A 26,153-nucleotide genomic window follows, 5' to 3' on the forward strand; every position below is an offset into this window, starting at 1 on the left:
TAGCAAGCCTTTTGGATCCTTATACAGGCATTTTAATGTGAACAACAAATAACAAATTGACTATTACTTTGTTTCTATTTTAAGCCCAAAGTCAGAAAGGCAAGAATTTCTTATTTTGTTCTGAAGAACATAAAAAAGCCAGAAAAATGAAGAAACATAACATTACAAACCTGCTGACGGCTTTACACTGATTATCTCTACTCCTTCTGGCAAATCCAACTTTTGACTATATACCATTTTGGAAGACAGTGAGAGCCAGCTGGTGCTCTGAAGGTTTGCTCTACAGGCCTGATACTTTTGAGTGAAAGGTGACTGGATCTTCTCTAGATCTGGTGAAGAATACACTTCTGTTTGTGTTGCCAATCCAGCTGTAGTTGAATCTCCCTTTTCATCTAAGAAAAATTTGCATTGTTAACTTTAAAAAGTCAGATTTAAAGAGAAATGATTGCAAGCCTCAGATTAAATACTTCTGAAATTCTAGACTGGCTGAGAAGTTATAACTTTTAACTCCTCAGACTTAAACCAATCAAACAACAAGCAGAAACACCAGAACTGATGACAAAAATGTTGTAAGTGTGGTAATCCACTGAAATTAATGCTCATGAAGCACAAAATACCTGCCACCTGAGAAGATTAAGACCTCAAAGTATTACCTTACAAATTGGAGAGAAGTATTTTTCAATGAAGTTTTGTTCATGTTGCTTAAAATGTAGTATCTCAGATTACATGATACAAATGCTTCATTACTTTAATAAAATTCAACAGTTGAAGTACAAATTTTACGGATTTGGAACAAGAAAAATGTCAACAGGTTGACTGAAAAGACTTATCAGTAATGTCCTCATAGTATAAGTAGATCAGAAAAGTTGGATCTTTCATCTTCTTACCAACTTACAAAGTAATTGTAATAATGCTTAAAATAACTGAAGCAACAGTAAGACAAATACCAATTTGGTTTTAATGCAGAAATGTGCATCGTAACAGATTCCTCTGGTAAGCAGCAAATACATGATTTATGTTTGCTTAAAATATTTAATATTAACAAAAAATAGTGAAGTATATCTTAGATTATTTAAAAGGGTCTATAATTCTGGAAATACTTTGGTAGCCTGAAAGAGAACCAGCAGAGCTCAGAACTTCAAAACTGTTCATAACTGTGATTGTATCTCTGATGTTTAAGTACTTCTGACTATGGACAAACTTAGAACTTCTGTATAAAGTCAAAAACTGTGGAACAAAAGTTTCTGAGAAGCAAACAGTCTGAACTGTTAGGCTGTATTAAAACCAGATAAATATATTTGCCCTTAGAATGCACAAAAAATAAGCTTTGGGCTGAGGCTGAACTCAAAAAGCTTCAGCGTTCTGAAGATTAAGAAGTAATCAAGAAAGAACAGGTAATGATGGAAGTTTGTAACTGAAGAATTGCAGCTGCTTTAAAAAAAGCTGAAACACAATTCAGAATAAGCCAGATAGCATATATATTCAAAAGATAGCAACATTTTATTTTTTTTTATTTTTAAGAAAATTATAGGAAACAGGGCTTACCTACTGAGACAGGAATTGACTTCAGATGTAAATGCCACATATGTAGCAATGAACAGTTTTGCGTATACTCCACTACTATTAAGTAGAATTTTTCAGAGAATCCATTCTGCTGGTTTCCTGATGAAATTCAAACCAGAAAGATCTTAAGAGTTAATTCACCAGAAAGCAGAATTAAATTTTGCTGACTAGCAAATAATCACATTAAGCTACTGCAACCTATTACTGAAATGCAATGGTCTGACTATATCCAGTTCTGGTTTACTAGTCTTCTCAGTATTTTATCATAAGCAAAAACCACTATAGATACACATATGAAAAACTGCCAATCTTATCTTTTAGAGATTAGTACACATTTGTTTGAACTTTAAAGTTAAATCCCAGACTGTACTCTCAGCTCTACATCTTTGTTTTTCACATGCTCACCTCTTTCAGTTTCTTACCTACCTGTTACTGGCAACTGTAACGGTTAAGATGGTGAGCTAGACAGAAGAGTAGCCTTTAAGGTATAAGTATAGAAGTTACATCTAGAGAAGAAATGCCACTCCAACGGTTAGAAAAGTCACAGCCTGGTCTAATGGATAGGCTTAATTGATCATAACCCAGTAAGCCCAACTACGTTGTCTGGGATGCACAAGAAGTACCATGCCTCTTCCTAATTTATTTGCTATAGCTTCACCCCAGGAAAAGATGACATGAATTGCAATACTAGTAGGAGCCCATTTCTGGAGGGTGCACCCAGCCGTTCTCCTTCCCTAGCACAAAATAAACCCATTAGGACCAAGAAGAAATAATTAGTTTAGTGACCATCTACATAAAACACGATCAAGAATAAGCTGTATTTTCCCTGTGGGTTTGACATTGGGCTGCTTATAGTACTACAGAAAAATGTAAGTGAATTTGTTCCTTTTTTTAAAATAACATGAGCTAACCACTTATATGTTTTAAAGAAGAAAGAGCAAGAGGTTTAACACTTAAGATCTCTGAACTACTAAAAAATGCTTTCAAATTAGAATGTATGCAAAGATCCTTGAAGTTCACCGTTTTTCAAAGGGTCCGTTTAGCCCTATTTGTTACACAGCAGCAACACATGCAGACGTTTAGAACACATGCAGATGAGTACAGCAGCTCTTTTCTAAGGCCAAGCAGCTTCAATATTTTTCTTAAAGTCCTTTCTGTATCTCATACTCAAGATGCAAATGTGCAACAAATTTATGCTGCAGAGTAACACTTGTTTTTGTTCTGTATTTGATCCTATTTTTCAACAATCCATTTATGGTTTTGACTTCTACTAAGAGCTCGGTTGACATTTTCATAGATTATTGCCATTACTCCAAATCATTCAGAATTTACTTCTGCGTATATACAGTTCAGGTAGTATTTCACTAGGTGTCCCCCTTCTAAAAAAATTGTGTACCAAGTTATGCAACATTCTGACACTGTTGCACAAATCTGCTTGTTTTATTTAGCATTTCCTTCACTAGTACAGATGACTTGGCATCACAAACTTTATTCTGACCAATTTTTTCACATTATTTCATTGGAATAGAACAAAACAAAATGGAGATGCCCATATACCACCACCACTGATGCTCTCCACCAAGGAAAACTGATAATTTATTCCACAGCAATTCAGATCTGCCCATCCACACACTATTCATAGATTGTATTTTATAGTTATATTTCAAAGCATTTTATTATACCACACAAGGCCTGAAGAGCTGTATTTAGCTGATATAAAGAATGAACACCCTCATGAAAGAACGCAGTAAGCTTTTCTCTACATACAGAAACATACCCTACAACTACAGAACCTACATTTAAAACCCTTTCCCCCTCCTGTAAGAAGAGTATTAGCAGTGGAATGCCTAATACAGCACATGATGGGTGTCTTGTGACTTCAGCTACTTTATCTAAAATTTCGTTGCACATTACTCAAAGGAAGTGAAACACCCATGAGTTTCACTAGACCAGATTTTCTGCTTTAGTATATAAAGAACTCAGTATTTGACCTTAAAAGGCTGAAAACTATATAACAAGTCCTTTTTCCTTCATGGGATGAAAAAAAAAATAAAATAAAAATACTTTGTCTTCAGTGTTCCAAGAAAAAGAAGTCTTTACCAGAGTCTGATGAATTGGTCTTCTTTTCACGTATTTCCTTCTCCTGGTTACTTAAGATGAAGTCTTCTTGAAAAACATGGAATAACTGTGTTTTCCTACCGTGCTAAGAGAATTGAAACATACGCAAGGAGTGAACATCATGGAGTATACTAAATGGAAGCTTTTAACTTGGTAATTTGTACATATCAATGAAAGATTTCTCAAGAAAATGCATCATCATTATTCCTGTTCTTTTCATTTACAGGTACTATAAAACGAAAAGCAAGAATATATCAGTATCAATTTTTAAATACCTCATCTTTTCCTGATTAAGGGCTACAGGTATAGTCTTTATTATTAATACCTTTCAACCAGGCTAATTATGGTATAAAATTAGTACAGAAAAAGATCTTACTAGCTCTGTGATAGCATCCAGTTCAATGATACATCCTGGGCGAGCTGTAGATTGCTGACTTACGATGTTAAAAACTTCACCAACATATTTCTGTTCAAAAAGAGTCAGGGAGTGGTCTTGTTAACTCAGTTTTGTGCATTTCTGTGGCAGTGCATGCTAGGTGCAACATCATTAAAAGTATTAGCTAAAGCATTAAAAATACACTGTTTGCAATCTACTAAGGACACAGGTCAATCCCCCATTTTATCAAGAGCCACATTTGGTTTCAATGGCTGAAAGGTGGCGAGAACATCTGGAAAACATAGCATTCAGCAGTTGCCCTTTCCCCAAACTGCTTTGTCCTCTTAACTTTTCCTTAGGATGGACATGCAAGCAGAGTCTGTTGCGCTGTTATTAATCGTCACACTTCAAGTGTTTCAGAGGTATTTACCATATCTGTTTATAAACTACAATGCATGAAATCCTTAGCAGCCTGTTTAGCCAATTACCAACAAGTCTGAAACTAGTGCTACTAAATAAGGTTCCAACCTTCAAAAACTTGAGACAGCTTTTCACTAACCGAAATTTCTGGATTGGAGAGCTCACACAAAAGTTTCTTAGCATCTATTACAGCTTGATATAATCTCAAATGCTGTCCATCGCTAGCCACAAAGCAGGCACTTGGAGAATTACAGTATGCACCTGAAAAACAGGAATTCAAAAAGCGCTCAAATATTCAAACACCAACTTACCTTTTTTTCTTTTTGTAAAAGGCAATTTTGGTATTATGAAAGAAAACAATGTAGCATAAGAAAAATTCTCTCTTGAATTCTCTCTTGTTAATTTCTGTCCAGTGCCAAGAACTACAAAGTTTACTGCTACAATCAGCAACCAAACTGAAGTATGCGAAAGGAAGTAAGAATCCCCTCTGCAAACCAGAGCAAAATGTCCCTCAGCTTTTAAGTGTTCAACACACTCTGAAGTATGCACCAGCATCTAAGAATTTTACTGCATTAGCTCCTAAAATATCAACTACATAAAAGAAGGCAGAACACCACAGCAATTCTTCATACAGTAATAAACAATTTCCAAGTCCCAGCTGCTGAAAATTTGTGAAATAAAAGAACTGTGCTTCACATTTTTTCCAATGTATTCAACTATATCCATGTTATCTATTTAATAGCATTATAAGGTTATATTACTCTTATTCCAGAATGCTTCAAGAATCAGGAAACAGAACTCACCAAGGCAGTAGCTGGGTATAAGTGTGGGCAGCCATGCAACATTAGAAAAAGCTGAAATATGGAGAGAATTGATCCGAGCAAGTTCAGAAACTCCACCAGAAAAGGACAAAGGCCCAACAGGGTCAACTCTCCAAAGAATAAGTTCACTGTAAACTGCATTGGGATCCTGGGATGTTACATTTGCATTGCCTCTATTCTGAAATCTTACTGGAGACTCCTGAGACTTTAAAGAATCATTTGCCTGTTTTGCATTCTCAATATCTGGTGAAATTATAGCATTGTGATGTGAGGTTGTAAGCAGCAGTGGTAATACTGAGTGGCAAGCCAACTCATTAAGATGAAAACGGTGACCACAATATCGGGATTTATGTGAAATACTGAGTACAGTTGAAAAAGCAGATTCCTCAGCAAAACTCACTAGCCACTGGTTCAATGACCCATCTGCATGTTTGGAAATCATCATAACATTAGGTGTGAAGATACTTAGTTTTAAACTGTTGGTGGATTTACTGTGTCCAGAAGAGATAAGCATAGATGAAGATCGTGTAAGGCCAGGATGCTTTTGTTTGCCTTGTTGGATAGCTAAGTCGACGTTTTTGGTACAAGCATACATCACTATGCTTCTGCAAAGAGAGTTTGCATCACCCGTCGGAAATGCAACAGGAATTCTTGAGACAAATGACACCTGGAATTTTAAGAAAAAGAGAAAGAATAAGTTATTTTCACATCATACTTCTTACTGAATAATGATGCATAACTGATGCAAAAATAAAGTACCTGCACCTGGCGAAACATGCCAGGCTGGTATTCATCTAGCCAGTCCACATGCCATACCAGCAGTGAACCATCCATAGGATGTATACTGAACAGCATGTCAGCATTTTTACTCCATTCAGAAAGTAGTATTTCAATTTCGTGATCAATAATAGCAGAAGATAAAGGAATGAAACTTGAATTTGCAGTAGTTTTCTCATCACCCAGATCCTTCTTTTCTTGTTTTCCTTTTTTTTGTTCATCTCCATTTTCATTAACTTCTAGAACACACACAGACATATGTGTAAATATTATATTCAAAAGCATAAACATAGCAAGCAATGTTATTCAGACATTTCAGGGCCTTTACAAACCAATCATATAAGCACAATTTAAAAATAATTAAAAGTTTTAACTAGAAATTCTCTAGTGGACCTTAAGTCAATGACTAAGAAACCAAAGCAGTTTATATTGTGCTTTAATACTTCAAATTTTCCCCATTTTATGCAAATTTTTGAGCACATAGGCAGAACAAAAGCAATCATCACCATATTATGTTATACACTAAAGCTATTTAATTAGTATAAAAAAGAGTTACTTCTAAGATTGTACATACTTCCTTAATATTAAAAAAAACATACTTTCATGCAAAGGCGTGAGTGCCAGGCTAAGTAAATAATACAGTTTCCACCACGATTAACTCAAAATCTCAGAAATAACGATAAACAGAGTAATAATTTCTAGATGGATTTTTAAAGTCACTCGGGTACTTCTAGTGTAAGAAAAGGAAACACAAAGTAATGCTACTGTAATCTGTATTCTTACATGACAGGTCACTTTGTAAAATGAAAGCCATTTGTGTACGATAAAACTTTTACCTTCTTCTGATCTGCCATCCATTTGATTAGATTCCTCAGTGTTAGTCTCAGGGGAATGATGCTCAAAACTCTTTTTAAGTTGCTGCAAAAATACTTCCATGGATAAGGTAAAATGAAGTTCTTTGTTGTTCAGCCAGTGCACAACAAAAGGTCCACTTGTTTCTTCATTTTCACCAAGACTCAGAGATGTTATAGAAGGGAGTAGAGGAATATCTACATAAAAAAAAAAAATTGAAATTTTTGAAAACCAAGTAGTTTGGTCAAAAAAAGCAGTTTTAGAGACTTTTTTTTTCTTAAGCAGAAACCCTACAATGAAAAATGTATACTAAGTGTATTGCCACTTGTCTTTCTTTTCATCAGCATCATCTCCCTTCAGTATTAATTTGCACAACTGCTACCACAAAAAATGTTCCACAGGAAGGCTCTTTGGGATGTTTACATTAGGATTGTGGGCCTGCACTGTAACGTTTTCATGATCTAATAGTGCTGTACAGGTTAATTTACCTTTTCCCACTATAGCTTAGTAGGAATCAAATAATAAAAGCATAATTTCACAACATTTAGTACACAACAGAGGCTGCAGTAGGTATACACTGTAATCAAGGACCACATATGACACAGCTTACACTGGCAAAAGCTAGTACAGTGACGAGACGATCAGATAAAGACAGGATCTCTGACTCCTACAAATTCCATTACAATTTTACATTGCCCTTTGAGGCTACCTGGTGTCCCAGATGGCCATGAAAAATAAAGCAATAATCACACAGTAAGTGCAGAAGCAAGTATCAGACTGCTGCAGAGTAACATCATCTAAGTTACATGTGGCAGCTACGTGATTTACTGCTATTTCTTTAAATGAACCATACAACAACATGCCAAAATCTCAACCTGTATTTAATTCCCATCAAGAAGTTTTCATACATATTCTTATTTCCTTCTGCCCCTACTTATGAAGCATAAAATTCTATGTCCTGGGAGACAAAAGACTTTTTACTTAAATACCTGGTTGGTTTGTTTTTTGTTTTTTTTTCCAAAGACAGTGATGGCTTTGAATTACTTACCCTCCAGTCTAGCCTAAGAAAATGATAATGGAGAAGACAAATATAGAAGACCACCAGGACTAGCAGCAATTTTGTCATGGTAAGGGCACATAGTAGAAGAAGGGAGCAAGAGGAGCACAGAGTATTTAAGAAATTCAGTCTGTCTTCCTAAAGAGACCAATCAATATCTGCCTCAAAAATGTCAGAATGCATTTGGCAATAACAGAACCTGAAGGGAAGAACTCTGTTGGTATCTCTTTGGAAGACAAAGCTAAAGTAAACATGAATAAGATGATGAGCTGGAAAGATGACTTATAAATCTATGTACTCTGAGTATATATCAAAAGGTCACTAAAATAAAAAATAACTTCTTTTTCCCCATACTCCTACCACAAAACTACCAAATTCTAACTGATCCTCAGCTCTGGACAAAATTCCTATTGAATTCTTTTTTGCTTCATAAATCACACTCTTCTCAGAAAACTTAAGGGCTTTGGAGTCAATGACTGTCTGGATTTGCCTAGAGATACTTTTGTCCTAACAACTAGTGCTTATTCCTTTCACTGAACTCCACCGTAAACTGAATACCAGTTTAAATAACACTCTGTATAAAAGAAAGTCTCAGGGATTTTGTTGCTATAAGAAACTGTTTCAAAATGAGCAACAGAACATAAGCCAAATAAAAATTAGACATTTTTGGTTATATATGACCACATTATTCCTCTTCTGAAAGTGAGGTGACAGAGATAAAGCTGCTTTGACCTAATTTTTATTAAGCACGCTGTTGTAATAAGGGCAAATTTTCAAGTAACAGATCATAAAGCAATTTGGTTTAAATTAAACAAAACACAATTAGATTTTCAGATAAAATTTTATTTCGAAAGGGCATTCTAAAAGGACTACTTAGAGAATCTGGTTAGACTGAAGTACTTAACGACATGGCTGTAAGGGAGAACAGGTATTTCTTCAAATTAAGATTTAAGATATTAAAGTTACTTAGAACAGAGTTTATGCATTAAAAAACAACCTGTTATCCTCCTACCGACTGAGTTAAAGCGCATGCATCAAGATAGATAATATTAATAGAGGTAACACAGAAGGAATCATAGAATCGTTAGGGTTGGAAAGGACCTTAAGATCATCTAGTTCCAACCCCCTGCCATGGGCAGGGACACCCTACGCTAAATCATATCGCCCAAGGCCTCGTCCAACCTGGCCTTGAACACTGCCAGGGATGGAGCATTCACAACCTCCCTGGGCAACCCATTCCAGTGCCTCACCACCCTAACAGGAAAGAATTTCCTTCTTATATCCAACGTAAACTTCCCCTGTTTAAGTTTTAACCCGTTACCCCTTGTCCTGTTACTACAGTCTCTAATGAAGAGTCCCTCTCCAGCATCCCTATAGGCCCCCTTCAGATACTGGAAGGCTGCTATGAATACTGGAAGGCTGTTACGGATACTGGAAGGCTGAATACAAGATTGAAAGGCTGAACACAGGTGTTGACATCTATGAAAAAACTTTAACCATTATTTTCCAAAATTTCTGTGAGTTTGCTGTTGGGCATTTATATTGCAAAGACTATTAAAAGCAAAATTGAAATCTACTTGGTTATTATGTAAAATTACAGATGAGACAGCACAAAACAGCAAGAAGTTTCCTTCTCATAGGCTAGCTGTGACTCTAGTCACATCTGTTAACAGCAACATAAACCAACACTAAGAAAGGTGAAGCATAACTCTTACAGAACAAAGTGTTTACAGCTTGCTTAGCTCAAAAATGGTAATGGAAACCAATGATTCTTTTTAATCATACCAAAGGCTATACAGTTACAAATGTGAACTAACCATGAATGCCTTTCCGTCAAAAATGGCCTTTCAAACAAGGCTAAGTAGAAACAAAAAAATAATTTTAAAATACTGTAAGAGAGAGTTTAACTGGTTTAAGAAAAGGGTTTCACCATATTTGTTCATTAAGTCTAGACAGAGAAAAATCACATCACAACAGTAAAAAGTTAAAAAAAGGCCATTCAATATTGCATTTCTGTTCAGTTTTTCAATAAGCAGACATGCACTTCATTTTCAGCATAACCAAATGATCATGAAGACAGAAATGTTAGTGACTAGAGGGATATTCCTTAATGTCTATCAACCTATTCCTTGAGTGCAAGAAAATAGTACAGTTTATTGAAGACAAGATGAAGGCATGTTTTGCTTGGCTCAGACACAGAACAGAAGCACAGGGGTGTGAGGTTACTTCAGACACTTTGGGTCAGGTACTCATTTTAAGAAACATTGAATATCAGTGTGCTCCTACTACGACACACAATTCCTAGTAAATATCCAGTTACAGATATTTAGCCTTCTGCATCTCAGACCACTGTGAATCTCAGTTTAAAGATGAGCAAAGATGAAAGACAGTATTACTGTAGAGGAAATCTATTCAAATCACTACTGTAGAAGGTCCTTTCATGCATTAAATCAACATGCTAGTAATTTTGCATGATCATGTAAATACAGTACAAATACATCTGAGCCCATTGACCTAGCAGAAATCATAGCTCACCCTTTAGCAAGGATTTACCACACTGCTTACCTGTGGCTGGATTGATACTGGCAGCAATATGGAAATGACAAAGTGAATTTGCGTGAGGAAGGATGTTCCTGTGAACTTCATGGGCATTTCGCTGATGTGGAGCATATCCAGTATGTGCTACAACAGCACCTGTCCTCCTCCTTCCTCGTCGAAAGTGCCTCAGGTTTAACTGCATGAAGAATAAGATGTCATTACAAATTCCTTTCAAAAAGAAAAAGCAGATTTCAGATGTAAGTAGTTTTCTAGGTACTAATGAATGGTTTTATTTTTTTTCCCCATTTTAAAAGCTACTTCAAAGCATCAGTGGAGTTTCTAGCAAAAATCACACTGTTCAGGTAGTGTCTGCAGTAGAGACACCAGTGCCTTCATATTAATTTATGAAGATCTATACAGTCCCTTGACATAGTAACTGTTTCATTATTTCAGTGAGCAAACAATATTCATACAGTTTTTATACTTAAATAGAAAATACTGTGTTCCATAAACATGCTTATATAAGATTCTGAACAAACAAAGCAGCAAATCTAAGGAATCTCACTTCAAAGACTAAAAACTGGATCAGTACTTTGGATCCAATTAGATCAGTATTTCCACTCCCATCATAAGGGCCCTCTGAGTTTTAAGGTCTTCCTCCCTGTATGCAAATACATATTTCCAAGGAAAAAATAATATTCCATTTTTAAGACTGAGTATCCCAGTATTGAAAAGTCTCTCTCCACACACTGCATGGTTCAAGCCCATTGTGCTGTAGATATTTATACAGGTAGCAAAAAGCACAAGAAAGCACACAATTTGTATTAAAGATGTATTGCACTCTTGGCATTCTTTTTCACTTGCTATCATTTGCATCTTACCACAGCATGCTCACGTGAAAAAGTTTTTCCTCATTTTTCTGTAATTATTAGTTCTGATCTCTTATTTTCAACAGGAACACAGAACTGTCTCCAACTTCCTTTCCCCTCCTTCCTTTGAATATTTTTATTTGCTGCATTGTGCCTTTTAACCTGTCATATTTTTTAATCTATACCACATAGGCTAAGAAAGCACCATGAGCATGCTAAATACATCACTGCATTAAGATAAAAGCACAATGTTCACATCCTCTCTACACAGCTTTGTAGGATACCACTAATGCTTCACCTTCCCCCTGCTTTCCATTGGTTAGAAAACATTAACTGGTAAGGATCATTTGCCTTAAATACGGCTTGTGAGCAGTCTACTCTGCTTGAGGACTACAGCAGTATGGCAACAGAGGCTGTCTTCCCTTCATCTTACCTGTTCTTCCAGTTGCAGAAGACTGAAGTTGTGGGATGTTCTCTGAGGTAGCAAATGAGCCCCTAACTTACATTTTAAGGCAATATCATTAGTAGGTTTCACATAACCCACAGCATATGCTCCAGACTGTTCCTAGCTCTTTGAACTAGATACTGCAAAGCACTTTGAACTAGATATTCCAAAGCACTTGCTTCAGTCACCAGGCAAAAATGGGGGCCAGGGATGCAAGAGCAGTGTGTCTTCCTGTCTGAAAATTCAGTAGGATAGCTGTCAGTTTAACCTTCTAAAGGAAGATTTTGACTAAATTCATTGCTTTGTAACATGCTAAGCATGTCTATGGTATAAAGGACTTCAGCTAATGTCTATGGTACAAAGGATTTCAGCTTATGTCTATGGTACAAAGGATTTCAGCTTATGCTCCATGTGAGTTACTAACTACAATGCTGGCTAAAATTGCATGTTGCTGTAAAATTGCATGTATGTATTCTCGTAATTCAATTTCCCTTCTTACCTCTAAGGCATTTTGCACTTTTTCCTTACTTGAAGTATTTCTCTTGAAGTTACTTGTGAAGTTTGCTGCTTCACTCCAATTGTATCCTCCACCATTCAACAGACTGTCATTGGGTAACAAAGTCTCTGCCCAGATACGACAAATATTATCCTTACAGCAAGTCAGAAGTACATTGCAGACAGCACCACTAATGAAAGAAAATTTAAGGTGTGAAGAAGCTGCTTACTATCACATAGCATCAAAATAAAGCAACAGTTCGAAACAGTTTTCCCATTACCAGCTTTCAGAATTGCACCAAGTAAGTTAAAGATATTAAGAAAAACTCAACAATACATTCTTCAGAAAACAAATTATGTACAAAAGGCTTTCACATTTATTCAAGTATCTGAATATAAATTACTTTAAAATTCATTACACAACTGTGCCACATCAAATCATGGATTTCAACTGACAGAATTAGTCAAAGCTGGAATAGCACAATATATGCTGCTCTTTTTAAAGGTCTTCACATAAAAAGCTAATTGTATTCTGGATTCCTGTTCTCAGTTCCCCCCACATCTTACAGCCATATAGAATTTAGAAATTATATATCCAAAATGGAGAAACCAAGGTAATATCAGAAATACAACAGCCAAATTTAAAACTTTTCTCCATTTGGTTAAACACACAAAGGTGTACAGAATTCAAATTACTATTATATCAAAGAATATGACAAAAGGATGGTTGGTTGCACGGCACAAAATTCCTAATGCAATGTCATTTGAGGTTACAATTACTGGTGAAAACAGTATGGGACAGATAATCCAGGAATTGTTGAGGAAGGGCAGAAACGAAACTGAAAACATCAGTTCCAAATGATCACGTTAATTCAAGTTCCAGATACTGTTTCTGACCAAGGACTGGTTTTGTACTAGGTAGAGAAATAAATAAAAAGACATAGAAATAGCTGAATGTTTGAGAAAGATGATGTAAAGTGACAGGACTTCTGAATTGTTCCAATTCCATTAGGACAGAAAGACATGAACAAGCTGGGATCAAAATGCACAAAGAGTCACTTAAGTGCAATGAAAAAGATGCAAAGAGGTAATTTTGCAAGAGCTGGTTTTATATTTACTCCAATCTCTAAACCAGTCTGTGGGACTCTAACTTTCCAGTTCCTTCCCAGGTAAGAGAGTGCTTATGATGTTCTCAAGAACTTCAGCGTGCTGGAATTATACAAACACACAACCAATCTACAAACTATGCAAACTCAATTATTAACTGAAGAAAGCCATACACATAACTTGCGTGACTGTTGACTGTACAGAGAATCAGGTTCTTAGAACTACTGACCGTGGCATGAATTTACTGGTCTTCCTCCATGAAAATGCATTTACTGATCGAGGATGAGCCAAATAAACAAAGGAAAAATCAACTTCTTTTTCTTGTTTTTCTGGACTTGCACCAGGTGGTGTTATGGCTGATCGCCAGCTGTCTGTATTGTACCATACCTTCACGAGACAATCATCCTGGGAAAGAAAAAGACAGTAAATAAGACTACCTTGCATAAGAATATGATGCACTTCAGTATTTCTGGGTACAACTCCTGTGGTTTTGTTTTTCTTCTACATAAACTACTTTTCTGATGACAAGAAGTCAATTCTTAAGTAGGACTTCAAAACTTGACCTTAAACAAAATATAGTAGCAGAGTTTAATTTTAATATCTCTTGTCATTACTAACGTGGATTTGATTTTGCTTCTTCTGATTAGCTGCCAGTTTTAATCACAAAAATGCAGGCTGTACTGGCTTGACTAGTATCCCAATGTTAATTCAACTAATTGTACTTTGACAGAAAGCCACTAAAACCTACATATACAAATTTAAGTGTTTAGGAATACAAAGGGCAAAGATGACATCTCAAAAAAAAAATCAAGCTCAGTACTACTCAGCCTGCTTTTCATAAACATGCATGTACATAAGTTGAAAAAATCCCATTTCTAGGGTCCTTATCCTAATGTGTTTAAGCACTAGATAAATTAATCTAGATTTGCAAGTTGTTGATCAAACTATTAAATATGAATGGTACTGAAATACTGTATTGACCTGGGTATGTTAACATGACCCTGCTGGGGGGAAGGAAAGAGTTGTTTTGCTGACCAAAAAAATTAAAAAAGGATGCATTTTAAAGATGCTGCAGGTATGTAATTAACTTATTCATTTAGGGTAAGAAAAATCCATCATTAATTTCCTACTTAGTAATTCTTTCTACTTATTCCTATTTATATAGTAATTGTGCTTTGCATGAGTTTATAGTGCAAGAAAACAAAACAGAACATAAGGCATACCAGTCAAAAACTCTGCAAGTATATTAACCCACAGAAGTTATTTACAACTTTTTCCATTATTTAATCATATTATGACATTAAAATCTTTTAAAACTTGACTTCTAAAATAAACTCAGACCAACTAAAAAAAAAAAAAGAAGTAAAATACATAGTATATATCACTAACAATAAGAAAACACTTTTTTCTTTTAATAAAACTAATCCATAACATTGGCCACAAATACACCTATGAAGAGAAATGTGAATTCTCTTCTATGTACACAAACAGGCACACAGATGTACTTACACACAGTAAAGAACTAATTTTGATTAACAATCTCATAATAGTGAAATACCAAATATATTTCCTCACTAGAAATATATCCAGCAGTGAGCTCATCCACTGATCTCCCCCCTTCACAAAACTCTTCCCTTTCTGATGTCTTATAATTTGGTACTAACTGCTTTAAAATAGTAATTTTTAATCAGCATTGAATATTCATTGGGTCACGGCCCCCTGAACTACCTTTCTCACGGATTCTTTTTTAACAAAATTTAAAGATGCATAGAGGGATTACTGGAAATACTGAAAAAAAAAAAAGAATATATATATATATATAAATTCATTAAAAAGATTAAAAAAACAAAGCAAAAAGTGTTTTTGTCTGTTTGCTTTAATAACTTACCTGAATTAGTACAAAATAATTAGAAGAAAATGCTTACCTTTCCAGCAGTAGCAAAAAACTCCCCATCCGGTGAGAATTTGATTAAACAAACTTGAGAAGCAGTTCTATGAAATAAAGAATTAAAAATAGAAAATAAGTTTTAAGAACTTTTTCAGAACTCTAAACAGTTTTCCCCACTTGAACTCATGAAAGTGTTTTAATTCTTATTCACAAGTGTCCGTTAACAAATTCCAGAAGGACTAGAAGGTAAACCTTTGCGCAACATATGGCTGTGGTCACAAGAAAAAAGTGAAAACAAGAAAGCTGTAGCTAAAGACATCACAATATCCCATACTCCAAAATATCTTAACAGAAAAAATAGCTGCTAACAGGTTACACTGTGCACAAAAATGCTCTCTACTTCCACTTCACAATTGTCTGGATTTCAAAGTGACTTCTGGTGTCCCATATTATCCTCCAACTCATTTGAAAAATACCTCAGTTTCTTATACTTTCTACAATTCTAACTCAAGAAAACAAAAAGGGGTAAAAATAATAATGTAGTTAGAAGTATCTGAAAGTAATTTTTACATAAAGGGTCACACTGGTAAAAGATGCCACATCAAAATAATCTTAGCTAAGTATGTGGTTCATTTTTGTTGTTTTACTTTCCTTGGAAGTGTAATAAATCATATCCTTCTACAGGTTTTGAATCATTGAGCTACTGCTTGATTGACAAGCTGATTAATGGCAGCAAGAACACACAAGAATTTAACTGCACAAGACAAATGAAGTGTACATTTTCATCCTGAATTCATTAAACATGTATCATGTAAGGCCTAACTTTCAGGAAGAATTAAGCCATTGGGTCATTAAAGAGCATGATGTAATTAGCGCGTGTTGTAACAGCAGGAAGTCAATTACAAAAGCTATGCAACAAACTAAATTTCCAGCTATCTTTAAGTAAGATCCTCCTAATAAAGCCAATGTGAAGACATTTGGGAATGCCTCCTTCAGACATCACAAGTTACTCTGGCAAAGGCTAGTACTGCAAAATCACAACCCTGGAAACTCTTTCCTTAAGAAAAACCCGTTCTAAATGTAACTGAACTAAAAGTGCCAGAAGACATACAGACATACAGACATAAACAGACAAAGCAAGTGCTGTTGACCCTTTACAAGAACTACTAATTCAAAGTATAAAACACTCAGTCTTCTTTCCTCCATAAAAGAGTTTAAGAGATGGAACCAGGTAGAGAGCTATGAAGCCTTCTGTAAGGTTTATGATACAGATGCAAAACATATTACTGAAGGGACAGAGGAAAGCAGTATCTGTATGATCCTGACCACTGTTATCACAGTCCCAGATTCTCACTGCATTCTATCTACAGGCTGACTCCTCCTCTATTAGGCTGAGAGATGACAGTCCAAAGGAGACTCAATAAACTGAGTAAGTCTTCAACTTCTTTTAGTTAGAAAGTTCACTGTACTCAAAGGAGATCTTTTCAGCTGTCATCTGGATGATCTTGGGATTTAAAACACATCCTATGTAAATGTTAACGTACACAGAAAAAGCAACAACCAAAGGATTACAAAAAGATGCTCTGGCTTCAGTGGTTTTGCTTTGGTTAGTTTTTTTTGGGGGGGTGGGAGGGGTGGAGTGTGGTGTTGGTTTTGGGGTTTGCTATTTTGTTTTTTTTTTTTGCTTGATTTTTTTTTAGGTACATCCAGAGAACTGCATGACCAATGCTAAGTGCTTCATAAAGAATAATTTCAAGTAAGGATTGCCCCCCAGCCAGTCACATTGGGAGATTTCTTCAGGAGACTGCCATAAAGAACAGTGATGTGAAGAAGAGTGCATCTGATGTATTAGGAAAGTCTTCCTATGGCAGGAAGGACAGTGATTTAAATTCTTATAAAGTACTAAATTAAAACTCTTCTGAATATACCAATACAGAGACACAAAGATTAAAATCAACATGCATACAAAAAGAGCATTCAAAAGTGCAGTAAAGCAAAATGCATCCATCTTTGCATGACAGTTCCAAATACGCAGAATAAACACAGAAAAAGTAAAATATATATGTAAGGGGAGAGATACGTGAGAAAGAAAGGTGCATTACACTGGACATAGAAGGAAGGTTCTTTTAATCAGTCCTGCAAGCATAATAATTTTGCAATATGCAGCTTTCGCTTTACATCTTGTACATGAAACAAAGCCTATGGGGACAATAGCAGCCTTCCCTCAGTATTTTACTAGTGTTTCAGTGTAACTGAAGAACTGCCTAAGAACATAAATTATCCACAAAACTAGTTGAAAGGAAAGAAATGTTATGTATTCAAGAGCAATATGATTCAAGTTTATCACTATAATATCTATTAAGTAACAGTATACAAAGGGATTCAACCGAACAACATTAAATATTTCATTTGAAAGGCAAAAATCAGCAAGAAAAAAGGAATTACATGTCTTTAAAGAAGTTGCTTACTTGCACTGCCAGATACACCTCCATTCACCAAGTCCAGTATCTGTTCTTTCAGTATTGTCATTGTCAGAAGGGTTTTCCAAAGGAACATTGGACCAAAGCTGAAGGCAGCTGGAACCAGTTAAAAGGCGAGTACCTAAATGAAATGTTTTTAACAATGTAACTACAAGATAAGTAGGAAAATACAGATTTCCATGAAGGAAGAGGAAAACAAGCAGTCTTTCAAAGCTGAAACTGCAGAACAAAACACACCAGATATTAGTAACTTTTGCATAGTAAAGTTACTGTAATAGCAGTGTGCCTTTTACACATTCCTCTAACCAGTATAGATTGGTTCAACCTTGTAAGAAGATATCCTCATGTAAGACATTTTGATTTGAGCACCTACAGTTCAAAATGTGAAAATTAAATAAATTTTCAAAGTAGCTATTCTCTATATGAAACACCTAGAACTATTGTAGACATCACTCTTTCACAAAAAATACTTCACTACTTAAACCACGTTTTTAAACACTAGGTACTGATGAGATTAGGATAATCAAGACCTTACAGAAGCACTTAATACTTTGGCTTTCCTGTAACAAAAAACAAAAGGTAGATTTCACTCAATTTTTTTGTTTTGTCTTAGAATTATAGAGAACACCAATCTTTACTTGTACCCAAAAGACAGTGAAATTTAAATAAAAAATTAGTTGCTATATCAAGTACATATTTCTTTTATTCAATTCTCACCTGTAGGATCCCATGTTAGATTATGTGCTATGGCTTCCAGTAAGATTTGAGCATTCTTCTGCCACTGATAATGTAACGTCTGAAATGTTAAGCATTCACAAACATTAATATGAAAACACTTTCTTCCCTTCCCTTTTTATAATAGTACATCTCCACTGCATCCTCCAATTTTTAGGAAGGATGTGTTTAAAATAAATTACTGATTATCTAATAAAAATTGATTACTTCTAATTTTTAAATGAAGCAGCTTTCCATTAATCTGACCATAAAAATAGAAGTTTCTAACTTCTTATTTGAAAAATATAGCTAAAAAAAAAATCAGTATGTAAAATCATCACCAGAATCTGAGATTTTTAAGAGGAAATCTGTTGTGTTTTTCTTTTTTAAAAAAGAAATGATCAAAAATTAAGTACACTAAATACACTTGATGTTTGATACCAGCAGTATTGTCGAATTAAAGGATTTCGGTAAGGTCAAGATAACATATGATACTTCCCTCCCCCCTTCTTTTTCAATATACAACAGGACAGTCTACTATTTACAGATTTTGCATCATTCCTTCATTCACTGGAACAAGCTGAGGATTAAATTCACAAAATATTTATCTGGTCTGTTTTCATAATAGATTGCAAAGATTTGATGCCTTGAATTATACGAGAAACTGAAATCATTACTGGAAATAATAAGAAGAGCCAAAATGTTTTTTTTCTTAATTCACAAATGCAGACATTTTTAAAGTAATCGTCCCCCACTCCAAAAATATCAAACCAAGAGATGTAAAAGTTAAAATATAACAACAGTAATAACTACCTTCAGATAAGATCCTGGACATTCTAGTAACTGGAAGACACAGACAACTTTACAACAGTCTAAATCTGTTGGAAATTACTGCATAGAGGTTAACTGTGAGAATGAAGTAAAAGAGTACTTCTTCAATTATAAATATTTAAAAGCAAATAATGGGTGGAGAGTGCTTCCCCTACTGCTTACAGTTACTACACTAACATCAAAGTTCAAAGATAAGTGTAGTTTACCAGTAGAGAAAAACATTCAGTGTGGATGCAGTGGCGCCAATGATAAAAAGAGAGAATAGTACTCCTGAAAATTTCATATGAGCATAGGTTGTCACATTCAACCATTATTTTATTCCACTGCTTTCCAGTGGTACAAATTATTACATCTATTCAATACCACCTATTTAATTAATATACAAAATACCACTGGTTTACAGGTACACCAGGAACCATATGACTGAGCTATGACTAGTTACTATAGAGAAGGGAATCTACTATAAGCCTCCATAAACAATTTATTAGTACAAAAGGAGACACCAAACATGGGAAGGGGTCAACTATCATCAAAGCTCTCCTATCATCAAACTGACTTTAATTAGACTCCAACACTTCTAATTATTAAGAGTAATCCTTTCCCTGTAAGCAGCATGGTTGAAGAATTTGCTTTAAATCAAACTATTAGCCAGAAATCAAGATTCTGGCCACTAATTTACTAAACTACTGTCACTGAAACTAAGCCATACAATCAAGAGAAAAAACACTATTCTCACTCACTACTATAATACTGAAGTATAAGCAAGCATTTGGTCATATATTCTAAAAAAAAAAAAAAAAAACCATAGAATTTTTGAAACTGTTACAGATTTGATTAAAATCATGCAGTTTCATAAACCAAAGTTAAAATAAGGACTGTAAAACACATCAGGCTACACAGGATGGTTCAAAAAGTGCCCATCTTTTTAGGCTCTGGAATATTTCAGTTATGAATTATAGGATTAGATAAATCTGCAGTAGTATGAAGCATTACAGAAAAATCTATTTCTTTAAAGAACATTTCAAATAACATGTCTGTCTCTCTCCTATAATTTTTACTTTCCAAGGGCCACCTTACCTTTCAATTTTATTCTAGCATTACAAGACATCAAATGAATCTTCAGCTTTAAAGTAAACCAGAAAAAAATAAGGCTTCATAACTAAGTAAATTAATTAATAAGTGATGAGTTACTTACATTACGATGACCACTGTTCTGCTTCACCAGGCTAACTGGCTCAAAGATACAAATCACTTCTCCATAAGAAGCAGCAATCTAAAACAGATTCATATTTATATGTATATATACAAACAGAGAAAAAATAAACCATAGAACAAACAAGAATGTACTGCAAATTGTTGATTCTACTCTTAACCCTCCTTTTAAATATATCTGAAGCTCACATCCACACTCCCTTGTATTGGTGATAAAAATACAATTCTTTATTTACACTTTAGTTCTGATGGACTACTGAGAGTGGATATGAGCATTTATTTTTTTTTACTTTTTCAGTTAGATCTATTATCAATGTTATTTCTACATTTAATTAAGTAAACAATCAAAGGAGTCTGCAAAGTTCACATTCTCAAAAATGGAATCAACATTGATTTAGGGTACTTTTGTTCCCTGGCCTGAGAACATGCTACATTATAAAAAGTTCATTCAAAAGACTCAAGCTATGCAAGCTAAGCACCCAATGCAGAAAGCTGCAGAACACTGAAAAGCAGGAGAACTACTGAATGCCAACCAAAATACTTCAAAAAAAGTTGCAGCATGGTCAGCTTTAATTGGTATTTCAAAGTCTTATTCCACCAGTGGTATCAGTCACCGAAAAGCTGCATTAAGAGAAAATTAAGAGTATTTTATCTTAAGATATCTGTATAAAAAGCAAGCTTGAAAGAAAGGTCAAAACAGTCCAAGTGAATCTTAAAGACCACAATACTGTCATACCTAAGTTATTATTTATGGATCCATTAACTACAGATGTACATGATCTGTATAAATGTACAGATCCATACAGAGTATCCTAAAATCCATAGATCTGTAGCTTCAAGAGAAATCCTCTGCATTAAAATTATAGTTAAATAAATTTCTATCACAGTAACAACCTAAACACCAGCATGACCCAAAAATGCCAAGAATAACTGTCATAATTGCAAAATGCCTGAAGAAACTTTTACTTTACATCTCAGACTAATACTTGCCCTCTCTAATTCTCTTTAACTACCTCATTTTTCTGATAATTCTATGCCACATCCCAAGAGCAAGGAGTTTACGTAAACTCATATTGATTAGATTTTTACTTTCTTCCAAGCACGGAGAGTTCTACAGTTTTTATTCTTAAGTGGGTTTTTAACACAAACTAACATTAGCCTGCCAAAGCGCTAAACAAGTGGTATCCAGAGCATCAGCTACCCTCTGAATGTTTCCACAGGCTTCCACAATGATACAGTTACTCAAGCCTGCCCTCATTGAGCAGCATGCTGCCAAAAAGAATAATGCAAATTTGTGTGTTGAAGAAATTGCCAAACTACCTGCAGCAGGTTGCCCAGTGACACTGTAGCTGCCCCAGTCCCGGCAGTGTTTGGGATTGCGTTGAATGGGGCTTTAAGCAACATGATTTATAGCAGAGTGGGACTAGATCATCTTTAAAGATCCATTTCAACCCAAAATATTTGATGACCAATTCTTGCACCACTGTACGAGTCCTAGGGTCAATAACATTGCCCACCCTCACCACTCTGTCCAAATCAGGAATTTAACTAGCAGCTTCAGGTTCTTATTTCATAAAGCTTTAGTATAATGCAAATAATTTCTTGATACACTTACTGTTTTTCCCCACTAGGCCCCAGCATAGCACAGAAACCCTCAAAATTTTTCATTCATCAAAATATCTGTAACTCATACTAAGTTACATTATTACTCACTACTGAACAGTGGAAAAATCAATCACAGTTCCTTAGAAAAGGACTACAGACTGTCTACTAAAAAACCAAACAACAAAACCCCACCAACTACAACAAAACACACAGAACAGAAAGAAAACCCAAAGAAAAACAAGCAAAAACCCAGAAACACAGAACAAAAAAAATCCCCTGTAGAATAGTTAATGAAATTTTAAACCCTGGATTGAAAGCTGAGCTTTCATATTCAAAATAATTAGTATTTCTGAAAAAAAAAACACAACAAAAAACCAACCAAGTCTTTATTTAAAAATGTATTATTTAGCAAGCTTACTGGTTTTACCTACCAACTTTATACAGGTATCCTATTAGCATGAAATTTTTAATTAGTACCTACATTTTCCTTCGACATTAGTAAAATAGTTTGTTCCATAAAGAAAACACTTTATATACATAGTAACACTGATGTCACCAGTCAAATACAATCAACTTTTATTAAACATTTCAGATTATCTGAAGGACCACATTCTTGCACCCCTTAGCTATTTCTACAAGCCAAACCATGAAAACAATGAAAGTTTTGTCAGGTTATGATTAAAAGTTCTGACCTTCATTCTTATGTTCACTAGAGGAAGCACAAAGAGGCTTGTAGCTTACACTCTCTGGGAGGAGATCAAGTACTATACCCACCTACAAAGAAGTTTTCATTACCAAGCTGCCTAAAACCAGAAGCAAGAGACTGAATTCAGTGGCCTAAGATTAAATTGACCTGTTTGTGAAACTAGTCCTTGCAAACCTATGGGATGCTTTTAAAAAAGTTCATATGCATACACATATAAACACATGTAAATATAAATATATTCATACATGCATTCTTGGGATGATTAAAAGTTTTCATCCATTCCCCCCACCCACCCATCTCCTTTTTGGAGACAGATAATTAAGTTTATCTCGAAAAACAGACTGGTAAGAGAAAAGATGGCACCATTTGTCCTCCACCCTTCAAAGACAGGGGAGAGATGGGTCATATATGAACTTCTAAACAGCTGTTACTTCAAAGTAGCTTCACAAAGCACTAGCTTCCCAATAACCTGAAATTATATTCAGTGGTCAAGAATGAAGAGAAATTAAAATGCCTTACTTTCATAACTAGAAAATGACTCATTACAGTTCTGTCAACCAAAGGAAGAATGATGAAGATCATTCAAAGAGAGTAAGGCCAGCTGTCATGGAGAAAATGCTTGATAGCAGCTCTCCATAAAGGTAAAAATTAAAAGGGTACATAATTCATAAACTAGAAACTGTAACTGGACGCTTTCCAGAAAGATTCAAAATTGCAACCTAAATAAGATGCAATATTTGTATCTTATTTTGCTTCTTCCTGTAGATTTTGAACAAAGAATAATCTGAATATAAACTACAGAGAAATCTGTGTAAATATAGATGAAGCAGCTGCAAGAAAAAATTCCACCCTTGCAGCAGTGAACTAGAAATGTATTTCTTGGTCCAGTCAAGAAGCAGATTCCTAGACATTCACTACTTACTATTTTCATCACTCTGCAAATACATCTAGTTTAATTGCTAACAGCAAGCAACTTGCAGAATCAAACTGACCCCACAGGTCTAATTAAGAAACTGAAAAAAAAATGAAGTTCAGTAAGCTTGGTAGTTTGATGTATTCCCATGTGTTTACAGCTCAAGGACAGTTTGTTATTTAAATACATACAGATCCGGCATTATGCAGTCAAGATGACCTCGCAAATTTGCAGAAAATTTTTAAAATATTAACATGATCTGCATGTTCATGTAACCATCTGTTATTATACAGCCAGTGAATTAAAAAAAAACACTTTCCACTTAACAGCTGCCAATGGAGCAAGACATGCAGTCTTTATGGCTAAGAGGTACCAGAAACACAGACGAGAACATTTCCTCATTTTCATTTATGTTCTTCACTATCACTGCAAGAGTTCACCACTGAAACATTAAAACGCAGGAACATAGAGTGGCTGAGGATCATCATCACAGACTTCCCATGTAACCATGAACTAGCTTTCATGCAGAGGTCCTGTCTCAAGATGGACACCAAAATCTAACCACAGCTCTCAACTCATAAAGCTTGTACTGATGTGAAGAAGGCTCACATGATCTCCTCACTAGCACAAGCTTCAAGAAAGCAACAAAGTTAAAAAAAACCTCTTACCTACCCAGACACAGTTTCTACTGAATTGAATAGCTTAATCACACTGTAACATCCTAATGGACAGAGCTACCTGGTTATATATTTGCTACTGTGACAGAATTATTATGAAAGATCTCTGCAAAAAGGACTTGAACGCTAATAGGGTCTAAAGTACAACATTTCTGGTTGTTTTCCTATGTAAGAAAAAGAAAAGCTGAGAAATCAAGGAAGCAAAACCCTGTCAAAGAGCAATTTTAGAGCCTTTATAATTGCTTGAAAAGGATGTCAGTTTTCTAGATGATCTAAAAGTGATTTTTGTGGAAGCACTCTCTACTGCCAGGCACTAACATGTCAAAGCACATCAATGATACACCCCGTAGCATGAAGCTCTAGTGAAAAAATTACTTTTGCTTCCACCTTATTCATCTTTTAGCCAAATCCTTGGAATCTCCTCTTTGCAGCCCTGTGCACATCTCTATCTTCCTGTACAGCCCTACATACCTTCTACAATCTTATTATCCATGCTTACTATTTCACATGCACTGTGCTGCTTACCGAAAAGACATGAAGCAATCAGCATTTCACTATTCACTCCTGTGTATTTGCCTTAACTTGCAAGCATCTACACCCTTGAGAAGGTGCTTAACATGACATTGCCAGAACATTATTAGAAACACTGCTCTACGTACCTTCCCCTGTTGCATTGAACAGTCCACACATCCCACCTGTATGTTTCCATGTTTTGCACCAGGGATTATCTGTAATCTTTCAAAGTCAGTCCCCAGTACCACAATATCACATCCTGATGCGTATGCCTAAAAAAAAGAAAAACAAGAATTAAGTAAAACTTTAGCTACTGTCAGCTTATTGGTGAAGTATGAAAAGGTATAGCCCACATATCCCACAGTTAGAGAAAGATAAAAGGGTCAAAAATGCCATTTTAGTTGGCCAAGAGATTCAAGAGCAGAACAGTCTCACAAAAACTGCAGACGGAAGACTTCTGTTTACTGACACAAATGATTCTGCCTTACAGCTAACCCTACCATTTCTAGTATAGTAAATAAAAACACTTTTGACTTGAAAAAAAGGCAGTAAAATGGAATGCTAGATTTGCAGAACTGAAATCTGATGATCATGCTTTCATGTGTAAGAGTATTTTCACCAAGACTGACCTAGACTATCATACCATTACATACCTTAAAATAAATTCAATAAAAACTATGGAGATTTTGGTCCAAAGACAATTTTCCCCACAAAAAGGTTCAGAGACATTTCACAAAACAGTCTTACTCGGAATACTATGACTACTATTCCCAGCCAATATTCAGTTACTGCTTTCCAACCAGCAGACCACCAGCTGTCCTTAAAATAACCTGATAATTGGAAATGCTGTCTCTAATGCCTTTGCAGACTGAATATAACCATCCATTTATTAATGACCATTTATTACTGCTCAGGTTTTTGAGCCCCTTCCTATTCTGTCCCCCCTTCAGCTTCAAGAAGTGGTTCAAGCAGTGTAATTGCTACTGTCAAAAGAACAGCATCTTAATTGCAGGTTCCAAAGCAGTCTAATTTCAAACTAATTTGAAAAGAGGAGATTGAGTAGTTTTTGTTCAAGTGTTGAAGTGACTATTTTAGTATCACAATAACATGAACTCTGGACCTGTTCTTCACAGAACATTTTTTTCTTTAGTTAAAAACCATCTTAACTGGTGACTC

General features: G+C 35.2%; 1 protein-coding gene across 1 annotated transcript in view; it reads right to left on the reverse strand.

Annotated features, from left to right (window-relative positions):
• Positions 1-26,153, reverse strand: part of DMXL1 (Dmx like 1) — a 75,334-nt gene that overhangs the window by 41,202 nt on the left and 7,979 nt on the right. Inside the window, exons 2-17 of the mRNA XM_061468700.1 lie at positions 25,124-25,249; positions 20,547-20,624; positions 18,524-18,602; positions 17,795-17,927; positions 15,364-15,430; positions 13,668-13,843; positions 12,336-12,522; positions 10,550-10,718; positions 6,912-7,124; positions 6,058-6,311; positions 5,281-5,965; positions 4,617-4,738; positions 4,058-4,147; positions 3,664-3,766; positions 1,546-1,662; positions 171-392 (exon numbers count right to left, since the gene is read on the reverse strand). Coding sequence (XP_061324684.1) covers positions 171-392; positions 1,546-1,662; positions 3,664-3,766; positions 4,058-4,147; positions 4,617-4,738; positions 5,281-5,965; positions 6,058-6,311; positions 6,912-7,124; positions 10,550-10,718; positions 12,336-12,522; positions 13,668-13,843; positions 15,364-15,430; positions 17,795-17,927; positions 18,524-18,602; positions 20,547-20,624; positions 25,124-25,249 — 2,821 coding nt within the window. The remainder of the gene's footprint in view (positions 1-170; positions 393-1,545; positions 1,663-3,663; positions 3,767-4,057; positions 4,148-4,616; positions 4,739-5,280; positions 5,966-6,057; positions 6,312-6,911; positions 7,125-10,549; positions 10,719-12,335; positions 12,523-13,667; positions 13,844-15,363; positions 15,431-17,794; positions 17,928-18,523; positions 18,603-20,546; positions 20,625-25,123; positions 25,250-26,153) is intronic.

The sequence above is a fragment of the Pezoporus flaviventris genome, unplaced genomic scaffold (assembly GCF_033815535.1).
Source record: "Pezoporus flaviventris isolate CSIRO_AGI_PZ_B2104156 unplaced genomic scaffold, CSIRO_AGI_Pfla_v1 ptg000050l, whole genome shotgun sequence".
Lineage (NCBI taxonomy): Eukaryota > Metazoa > Chordata > Aves > Psittaciformes > Psittacidae > Pezoporus > Pezoporus flaviventris.